Source organism: Grus americana, chromosome 10 (assembly GCF_028858705.1).
Source record: "Grus americana isolate bGruAme1 chromosome 10, bGruAme1.mat, whole genome shotgun sequence".
Classification (NCBI taxonomy): Eukaryota; Metazoa; Chordata; class Aves; order Gruiformes; family Gruidae; genus Grus; species Grus americana.
In genome coordinates, this window is record NC_072861.1 from 14,638,674 (window position 1) to 14,649,088 (window position 10,415).

The 10,415-nt window shown below is 36.8% G+C and overlaps 1 protein-coding gene across 1 annotated transcript; it reads right to left on the reverse strand.

The window, feature by feature from the left end:
• Nucleotides 1-708: 708 nt before the first annotated feature.
• CFAP161 (cilia and flagella associated protein 161) lies at nt 709-8,412 on the reverse strand. The gene is made up of 7 exons (XM_054836892.1): nt 8,334-8,412; nt 8,107-8,196; nt 7,698-7,933; nt 6,314-6,398; nt 5,309-5,467; nt 4,111-4,184; nt 709-3,145 (listed from the first exon to the last, which is right to left on the reverse strand). The coding sequence occupies exons 1-7, from the start codon at nt 8,394-8,396 to the stop codon at nt 2,959-2,961; spliced, it is 894 nt and encodes a 297-aa protein (XP_054692867.1). The 5' UTR covers nt 8,397-8,412; the 3' UTR covers nt 709-2,958.
• Nucleotides 8,413-10,415: the final 2,003 nt, after the last annotated feature.

Here is a 10,415-nt window from a genome sequence, read left to right on the forward strand (position 1 = left end):
AATGTCCACAAACTAGAAATACTGCAGTGCATTCTACGAAGCCCAAGTTTTTCTAGTTTAGTACCTACAAAATCAAAGTAGAATTATGTCAATCTATTGTGAAAATGTGCAGAATTTTAATCTCTATAAGTCGAAGTAATAACAATGTCTCTATAAAAATATGCATTGGTTATCATACATCAGGTTTCATATCTTTACATAGAAAGTGAAAGGAAAAGCTCCTAAAGATAATTTCCTTGAAGTATGTTTTGGTTACAAATTAATCAATATTCTGATTAGCTTTAAGAAGTTGATTGTATGCAATACACAATGTACTATGTTCTTCTATCTGCCTTTGTGGCTTAACTTAATTTCCAAAACCATGATGAAACATTAATGACATTTAGCCCAGAATTCAAGCCCGATTTAACTTGGTTAGCTTTTGTGGCATTGTATCGAGAACTTATTTGGATTTAAACATTTCAGGTTGTTTTACACACTTTACGGCAATAATTGCGCTGTTTAGAAAAATGTGGTGCCATCATGTGGACAATATTAAGAAGTGTAAAAAACAGTTTTTAAAAGAAAAACTAGGTAACAGATAAACATCTGTATTCGATATCATGAATAAGCTGAATTATAAATATGTATTATATGACCCATGCACAGATCTGTGGGTTTAAAACTGTATTAGATAAGAAGAAAAACTGATAATGGAATCAGGAATTGTTGATTCAATCCTGTTTATTTTTCAAGAGCTCAGGAAGTCCTTTCGCATGAGCACAGACTGATCAAAACACACACAAGTCTCGAAGCCACTTTTAATCAGCCCCTAATTCCAACATTACCCACTCTTGTACTCATTTCTGTATCTGTTTATCTCTTTGGTTTTCCTCTAAGACTTTACAAAACTTGTTTTTGTACAGCCTGCATTGCTCCTCTCCCACACAAATGCGCACACACTCCTATACATAACATTAACTGGCCAGGGCATCTGCCCACACAGTTCTCATTCCTGCGTGAGTTCACATGAAGCTCTGTTTCAGCAATAGTTTTGTTTTAAGGCCTCTTCTTGTTTCTTACATTTAACCCAGAGGAAAGAGGCTTTGCCAGATTTGAAACAGCTATTCCTAATACCAATAAGCGTCCACAATGGTCAAATTAGAAACATTGCAGTGCACTCACACAGCCTAAGTTTTTCTAGTTTAATACCTACAAAATCAAAGCAGGATTATGTCAATCTAAATGTGCAGAATTTTAATCTCTGTAAGGTGGAGTAATAACAGTGCCTCTATAAAAACATACATTGCTTGCCACACGTCAGGTTTCATATCTTTACATAGAAAGTGAAAGAAAAAGTTCCTAAAGATACTTTCCTCTACGGTACCCCATCTGTAACAGATTGTGAAGGCTTGCACATGAGCGGTGTGATTCAAAAACTGTCCTCTGTGATACGCTCCCCCAAAGCAAACCCGCATGTCACAGAACTGTAATCTGTCTCCTGCTCTGAGACCCTGTATGCCAAGTGCTAGTTAGCCTGTTCTGCAGTCTGCTGATTTAACTTACACTGAATAAAGGCAAGAACTTTTAAAGCCTTGCCAGTGGGTTTGAAACAGTCTATCTGGGATAGAGCTTGAAGACACAACATGTTTGGATCGGTCCCTTGTTTTATGAAAGTGAAAGTTTAGTGGGTTTGTTTTGGTAAAACTTAAGAAGTTTTATTTGACCTTAATGAACATTGAAGATCTTTGGAATCCTTTTTGAGAGTGGAGATTTATGTAGTGTTTTACTCAGAAATTGACTGACTTTGTGCAGAAAGAGCCTGCTCTTGTGGTACAGTAAGAAATGCAATATGTATACATGTAGCTTTACTAAATGGATATAATGCAATATCATGCATTAAGAAGATTCTCTGTGGTGCTGTTTTAGCTTCCGTATAAAGACAGGTAACTATGAAGTAATGACATCTGTTTTCCAGGTCTTTGCATCTCATGCTTGGTTGATTTTGTTGTGTAAGAAAATGTGAGTTCCAGCTGAAATTTTTACCATTCTTGGGCCATTTTTTTCATGGTGATTGTCTGGTGTTTAATTAGGTATGAACATAGACTACAATCTTTTTCTTATTGGATAAACTTACAGTATCTCTTATTCTTTTTCTACTTTGTCATTTATTTTCATGAAACTTGTGGGGGCTTAATTTTCTTTATAATTTTACCTTGCTGTCAGACTTGGTAGAAATGATTTTTGGATTGAAAAATTCTGAGGGTGGGAAGCAAATGGAACATGGTGAGGCATAGATAAGGCTGTTGGAAGTCTCTAGTCTGTATCACTGTGCTCAAGTTCTTGATTACTTGGCATTTAAACGTTTAGAGTACATGGACAAAGCTAAAAAATTTAGTTTGTATCTTTTTTAATTCATTCCCATAAATCTGACACCAATCTCGAAATAGACTGGTGATTTTTCAATAATCAGCAACATTGTGCTAGACAGAGCGTGCAACAAGCTTAACAACCAAATTTCTTTCAGATGAACTTTAAATGCCAAAGTATCCCATGACAACTTGCATGAGTTTGGTTTTCAGTGTTTTGGAAACTCTACACTCATCCTGTTAAAAAGTGTGACACTGGTTTGGTTTTGGAAGAATTGGTTAAATGCACTCTAAAGGCCAGTAAGGTAGTGAAAATATATTAGATTTTCTGGATTCTGACATCTTTTGCCATTAGTGAATGTGAAAATGGGAAAATGAACCTGTCCTGATTCATGAATTTTTGATGTTGTGCATGGTTCATCAAATTTTATTAGTTTTTGCCCACTGTATAAACTTGATGAGCTAATGTGATTATGCAATATTACTAATGGTAGACTTTAATTTCCATTTTTAAAACAAACATCTCTCAAACTAAAATCTGAACAGAAAAAAAACCCCAAAATCAGAATCTCATCAATCTCTGCCAGCTGTAGTCTGGGATTTTTATATTCTATGTCTCTTCACAGAACTCATTCTTTCTGATCCCCCTTGGGTGAGGGTTGGGTCTATCAATCATTGTACCACCCTCATCACTGGGATTTCCTGTAACTATTACCCAGTAATTCTTATCTTCTTCAGCTTTATGGGAGTCCAGGTAAGTGTGACAAATTACTTCATATTCTTTTCCAAAATAAGACCTGCAAAGTCAAAGAAAAGGGGATGGGCAGAGGGAATTAATATAGGCATAAATTCAGCACATCTGCATTGTCTGTAAATTGTTCAAGATTTTCTCATGCTTCTCTTGGCTTATTCAGAAATATCACTATGCACTTTTAAATATCAGACCGTTACAAGAAACACAATAGCCCACTTTGTTTCCTAAGAATAATTTAGGAATTTAAAATCAAAGGGAAACACCACCTTTCTAGCTTCAGAGCTAAAGCAGCCCCGTCAGTATAAGGCACCGATACACTAGCTCGGTATGAACAAACTGGTTAGGTTCTAGTCATCATTCACATCACCATTCCTGTCTGACTGAGGAAGACTCTGGCTACTTAATAACTGTTTCAGCCTCAAACTTTCAGAGCACATTTCATCCTCAAAAACTCGATACAAATCCTCAGTCAGATCTTGCTCAGAATTTAATGGGAAACAATTGATATACTCCTTAACAATGCTTAATCAATGTTAATTTAATGCACACATATTAACTTGAATTGCTGGATTAACTTCAATTTGTTGAGGGATTGATTCACATGGACATGAGCAACATACAGTTTTATACACTGTGTTTGTATTTAGTTCTATTACTCCTCACTCTTCTTAATATACCTTTTTTTCTTCAAAAAAAACCCCAAACAACTGTAATTGTTCAAGATATTCAAAGGGAGAACCACCAAGAAACTAGAAAAGGCTAGACGCATGATATGATATGAATTTAAAAGAAAAAAAAAAAACACAAATAAGACTGAGCTGATTGTCTGCAGCATCTCAGTGGCACATATTATAGCCCAGAAACAAAATAAGGGAAAGGAGAATGTGCATTCTGTGTTCTTTTCCATTTCCTCAGTGCGTTCCTAAAGCAACTATCTTGCTTCTTACAGTAATTCTTGATGTTGGCACATCATTATGCACATCCCTGCCAGTTACAAATTATTCTTACCTTGTCCAAAAGTTCCTTGGAACAGCTAAGCTCCGATTAGTACGGCAATGAGTAATAATAATCTTAGAGTTTGCCTGGAAAAAAAACAAGAGAAGACACTTGACAGACATTATTACACTAATTTTAACTTTTCTTATTCAAACTAAATGTTTTTATTTCCTGCTTAGTGTAAGCCCGCATTGCTCTGTATCGCTCTGAGACCACTGTACATTGATAGTGAGACATTTTACACCCTATCGGTTCTTGACACAACTGTCCTAATAGCTAAGACCAGCCAAATGCTTAGCCCTCAGGTCAGACACATTCTCCTGTCCAATACATTCCATTCCACTCCCTTGTGCTGGGTACTTAAAAAAAAAAAAAAAAGCCAAGCAAGTAGTAGAGAGTTATTCCAGTGGCCTGTGCCATCAGGGTAATTCCGCTTACAATTGATATTTGCCATATGAGAGATCCAGATGGTTTGGGGACACAGCCTAGAAATGCACCTTTATATTTTACAAATTTGTAATTTTTTTATGTATAACAGAATTAATTTTTAGGCACCCCTATTTGCCAATACTGTGAATAAAGAATGTTGTCTTTGACAATCACATGATTTTGACTGTGTTTATTAGCGAGCTGATTCTGTGTAAATGAGTCACAGTTCAAGGCTGCAGAGGAACGGTTGTAGTTGTGATATTTTGCTATATACCCAGAACTTCAGGAAGCCTAGCAGTTATGTGGAACAGGAAAATACTGCATCTGCTTAATGTATTTACAGAAGGTTAAAAGCCACATTTGGAAAAGCATCCACTTATTCAGATGCCTTGGGGCTTTTTTAATTTTTTTTTATTTAATATACAGGAGTTCTTAATTAATCACAAGTCCTAATATTGGACATGGGATTTAGTGCTCAGAAGTCCTGAAAAGCAGATTCCAAGTACTGCATCCTCACAACATGATAATGTTGACCTTTAAAAAAATGTGATGAGAAAAACTGAGCAAGTCAACCTCAAAATGAACACCAGAACCTAATAGTTGCATTTGCAGATTCCCTGGTTAACGAGATTGTTCCTGCCCCGTCCCCCTTCCTAAAAGTACAGGTCAGAACTTACATAAAGAAAATATGTGAATAAAATGGACACAACTTTTTTTCTAAGTACACCATCTAGCGTTTCAATTAAATCTTCATAACATTTTTACAGTTTTAATTTCTTACAGGAACTGGAAATCCTTCATATTCGAGACGCAGTTGTGGATCTAAGAAGGTGGCTTGCCAGCAAGTCAAATAGGAAAGCTCATCTGTCAAAAATACTTGCTGAAGGTAAGATTTTTTAGCAAATCTCATAAATGATTTATGGTCACTTGCTAGATATAACTGCAAATAAAAATATATATTAAGGACAGTATATAAATATATAAATAAGGACAGTATGCAAATAAAAAGAAACAAGATATGTAATTTTTAAAAATATTTTTCAACACAAAAAAATTTCTCTCGGCTCCTGAAAAATGAGTCTGCGAAGTGAAAGCTACACAGACAAAACGCATTACATAGATTCTATACTGTTCATAAGCTCATTAAGTAGCTATCCTATAGGCAGAGTGGTGCATACTAATTTAAAATTGAATTTACATTCCAAAGATTTTTCTCTCACCAGAGTAGTTCTTGAGAGGAAAATTTTTTTCAAAGTTGTGGTGATTTATTTTGAGTGCATATGTAACATGTAATGTCTTATTTGCTTCTAACTTGCAGAGGGAAACAACGCTAACATTTAATAGAAATCTGCTCCCTCAGAATGATAGAATAGTATGTTAGTTCATATACCTACTATAGATTCACAAGAAATGAAATCTTCTCATTTTGGATTTATTTAAAGTAAAAAATTAAAAAAAAACCCCACCTCCCTCTAATGACAAATTCTTTCATGAATCACAAGATGATTTTAATTTCCTTTTTTTTTTTTTTGTCTTTTTAAAAATCTCCTTTATCCAGTCATTCTGGCTTAAAACTCCCCTGGCCTGCACACCTGATCTCAGGCAAGTTGCATGAACTTTCTGAATAGGTATTGCTTATCTTGATCTATGTATGATTCTGAATCTGTTCGGGAAAGCTAAGATGTTGAACCACTGTGCAGCTTTATATATATACACATACATATCGTAATTAAATGCACACTATCAGTATATGCTACCGTTGCCATTTGCAACTTTATTGCCTTACCACTTGGTCAGAAAACCCTCCTGTTGTCCCAAGAACAAAGTTTTGCCCAAATCTAATTGGTTCACTCACTGCACCTCCATCAACACTGTTAAAATTGTAAAAAGGAAGAAAGAGACATTCAAATGATCAGCTTTATTATTCTTTTTGTTAGTTTCGGTCTATAGTTAGGTCTTGTGGCAACACTTTGCATTAAGTTTACCTTTAAAAATAGGTAAAATATCTTAACTGAAAAGACATTTCGTACTTGACTTACTGGTTAAAATATTTAACAGGATAGAAACAGAATGTATTGATTACTTTTTATAACATATTAACGTGCAGGCTGGAAAGATAACATCCGATGAAAAATCAATGGGAATTCAGCACTGAGGGTCCCTTTAAATGCAACCATCTGAAAAATCACAGACTAAAAGCGGTATAGTGTGTGTTTGTGTTTGTAACAACATATGTTGCTAATAATATATGTAAATGATATTAAATAATTTGGTTCATTACATCAACATACATCCTGGTATATCCTGATTTCCAGAATAATTTCTGTACTTTACATTAAAGAATCACTAAATTAAGTGCTAGGCTTTCTAAGTATTTTCAGCATAAAAAAACTTACATAGGTGATCAACCTAGTAGCTGGTTAACGAGGGACTTGATAGCACTCAGTGCCAATGACTCTAAGATCAGACAGCAATGAAGCAAAATTATTTTGGCTGCAGTTCTAAAAGGCCTAAATTACGCTCTTGGCATCAAAATCCTTTCTTAGGTCTAACCCAAAGTGTTTTGCTCCATCAGGATTACATGGGTTAGTTTGTACTCTTATGCACTGTTACTGTTAAATACATGCACTCAGGCAGAGCCTCCCTCCCACTGCTGAGCAGGACCCTGTTGTTCTGTTTCCTCTCCCGCAAACAGCTGGAATTACATATGTCTTTGAGAGGGAGAATATGCTGTTTGATTAGGGGTTTTTTTAGGATAACAGAAACACTGTCCACTTCACATACAGCAAAAGCATTGACACAAATTTCTGCTTCAGAGACCTTATTTGCAGGATAATGAATAATAATACTAAGTGCTTTTCGGACATGTTTTGTAATCTACAGCTGAAGTATGAACGCATTAAAAACAGCTGCAGAGTTGACCAAATGATGCAGTGAACTCAATTCTATTTTCACACCAGTTCTAAGCTGATTTAAACTTCCTTGGAATTATTCACAGTAATGTGTGGAGCAGAATCAAGCTTAATGCATGACTCAAGTTAAAGACTCTTAAATAAATTAACCTTACTCAAATTCATTTGTATATTAGCAAACTCTGTTGTGTATTTCTCAAAGCAAGATACTGAAAGCTAACATAATAATTGAAAACTACTCAGAATAAAGTACCAAACCTTAAAATACAAAAAGTGTTTCGACCCACAGGGTCCACGCTCTCAGCTGCGCTAACTCCACAAGGGGCTTGCAATGATTTGGCCGAATATACGGATATTTCATCCAGATTAATCGCCAAAGTCAGACTGATGCACACTCCAGGGCAATTCTTCTCTGAGGATTTGTTGGCTGGGTTCAAAAGCATCACAGTGTCTCCAAAATGAACAAATCCATCCTTAGATACCGACAGCTGTATCTAAATTAAAATATGCATAATTTTTTGCAGAATTATCTGAACTTAATATCAGAAGTATTTTAGCATATAAAATGCTAATCCATAGCATTTTTAATGCATAAAGAACACTAATAACAGCTATGCCATTCTACGTGGAGTCATAGAGGATTGACACAACCTTCTTAAAAAATTACCTTCTTCAAAAGATTATCCTGAAGTTTGTTTATTTTCTGTATTAAAAGTTCTCCTCGTTCTCTTTTATGCATGAAATCCCTCAAGCGATCCTGCTTGCAAAGGAGAGAGGGGGCAGACATGTTATCCAGCGCTCACAATCTCAGGTTTAAAGTGAATTTAAAGAACTAGGGGGAAATACGGTGAGGTGAAGAGGCAGAGAGGAGCGCAGGGCCGGCTCCATGCCTACCTCCTCCAAAAACGCCTCCTCGTTCCAGTTGCCGATGAGCACCCCGGGTCTGTAGGCGGCCATGGCTGCCGCCTGGGCTGCACGGCGTCCGCTGTCGCCATGGCGATCACTCTAGCTAGCGATTGGGCGCGGGGAGGCAGAGCCCGCCAATGAGCGGGTGGGAGCGGGAGGCAGGGGGCGGGCTCTTTCTGCCCACCCGCGGCGTGACCCAGACACTGAGGGAGGGCCCGATATCTAGCGGGGAAAGGCCTCGGCGAGTGAAAACCACCTGCCCACGCACCCACCCATTTGGAGTCCCTTGTGTTTTTGCCCAGTCTGACGGCAGCTCTGAATGCAGGAGGCCTGCTACTCCCGGGGGCGGTTCGGCCGAGCCCCTTGTGTGCCCGCAGGGGTGCGCTGAGAGGGCAGCGCTGCTGCTGGGCCCGAAGCAGCTCCTCATCTTCTCACGCTGTCTGAGGGGTTTCTGATCCTCAATGCCTGCGCCTTTTCAGGCATCATCGTACATGGAAGTACTTCTGTTCCTGGTTCAGTTGTGTGGTGGTACAGTTGCACAAATGAGGGTGCTGAAATTCAAGAATTTGAGCCAAGCTATAGTCTTACAGCTTTATTCATAATCAAGTATCTTTTACGCTCTGTGTTGGTCAAGGAGGTGCATCAGTTTAACGCAACAAATGAGTTCATGACAGTAATGATGTGGTATTGGTGAATAGTTTGAATGAATGAGGTGATTGTTTGAATACAAATGTTTTGGTTTGTTACTATTTTAGTTTTGAAATCTACTATGGCAAGATATGCTAAGCGAATATACTATGCATTTACTTTGCAGACAGCTTAAGGCAATGATTTTCAATGACAGTGTAGATCCTTGCACAGTACATTTAATCTCTTTACAACTGTTATGGTTTTCTTGCAAGCTCACTATTGTAAGGTTTCAATGCTAGACAGCTTAAAAAGCTTAAAAGAACATGTTTTGGGTTTTGGTTTTGGGGTTTTTTTGGGTTGTTTTTTTTTTTTCCTGGACAGCTGGGCTTCATGTTGTCATCAGCCAGTTTTGACAACAATTCACATGAAATCTGGCTCTTTTGTGTTTTGTTTGTTGTGGGTTTTGTTTTGTTAAACCAAAAGTTATTACACAGTTATTCAGCACATCCCAACCCTTTTAAGGACGAAATAAGATCTATTTTTGTTCAAATAGCACCACTTTGTGGTCAGTTCTGGTAAGTGACGCTTTCTAACACGGCCGTGTTGGAAGCAGTGCTGGAAATTTTAATCGAAATACGGAGGAAACTTTGTTCATCTTGGCTGAATATCAAAAGCCAACAAATTTTGGAAGTATCAGATGTGATTTGAAATCTGAAGTCTTTTCAGAAAAAGATATTTAATTAATTTACTGTGTTGCTACTAATTTCTACTTAGCACTTAAAATTACAGTCATGCTTTTCACAGAGCTAAGGTTTTTATTAGGGTGACTGGTTAATCAGACTGGTATGCAAATGATAAAGTGGATTTATCACGCTTTTGTTCAAAACTGCATAATGTATTTGAACTTAAAGAATTTACTCTTGCTAATGTCAATGTGCAATGTCTAAGAAGTTTCAAATTTTTTTTTTGTTTCAGAATTAAGCCATTTTTAATTCAATATTCAGTAATAAATTGTTATAAAACTATGTATTATACTCAGCCATATTATTAAGAACACATGCACTCAGTCTCATTGTGCATGTAGCTAATATACAGAGTCCGCAGAAAACTTCTGCAGTTTCATAGCCTTATGCACCATCTGTACTTGGTTACTTATAGATTCTGATGCAAATATTACATAGAAAGAAGTATTTGTACTCAAAATGTAATTGTGTACAGAAACATCTCCATGCATGTCTTAGTAGGATTATGCCGTGTTTATCCTTGTCACCTGAAAGACTCATTTCTGATTGCATAGCATTCCATGAAAACAAACAAAAAGAGCTCTCTATAAACGTGTTTGTAAACTGAACATCTTTCCTGCAGGAAAGGTTACAGGTCTATTCAACTCAGCTCAGTTTCCTTTTAAGCAGATAAAAATCTATGTTTACTCCTAACAGT

Coding starts and splice junctions, on each gene's coding strand:
- CFAP161 (XM_054836892.1), bottom strand. CDS start 8,396: ATGGCCGCCTACAGACCCGGGGTGCTCATCGGCAACTGGAACGAGGAG. Junction 6,399..7,697: donor AACACTTTTTGTATTTTAAG/GTTTGGTACTTT, acceptor CAATTTTAACAG/TGTTGATGGAGGTGCAGTGA. Junction 3,146..4,110: donor CCAAGGAACTTTTGGACAAG/GTAAGAATAATT, acceptor TTGACTTTGCAG/GTCTTATTTTGGAAAAGAAT.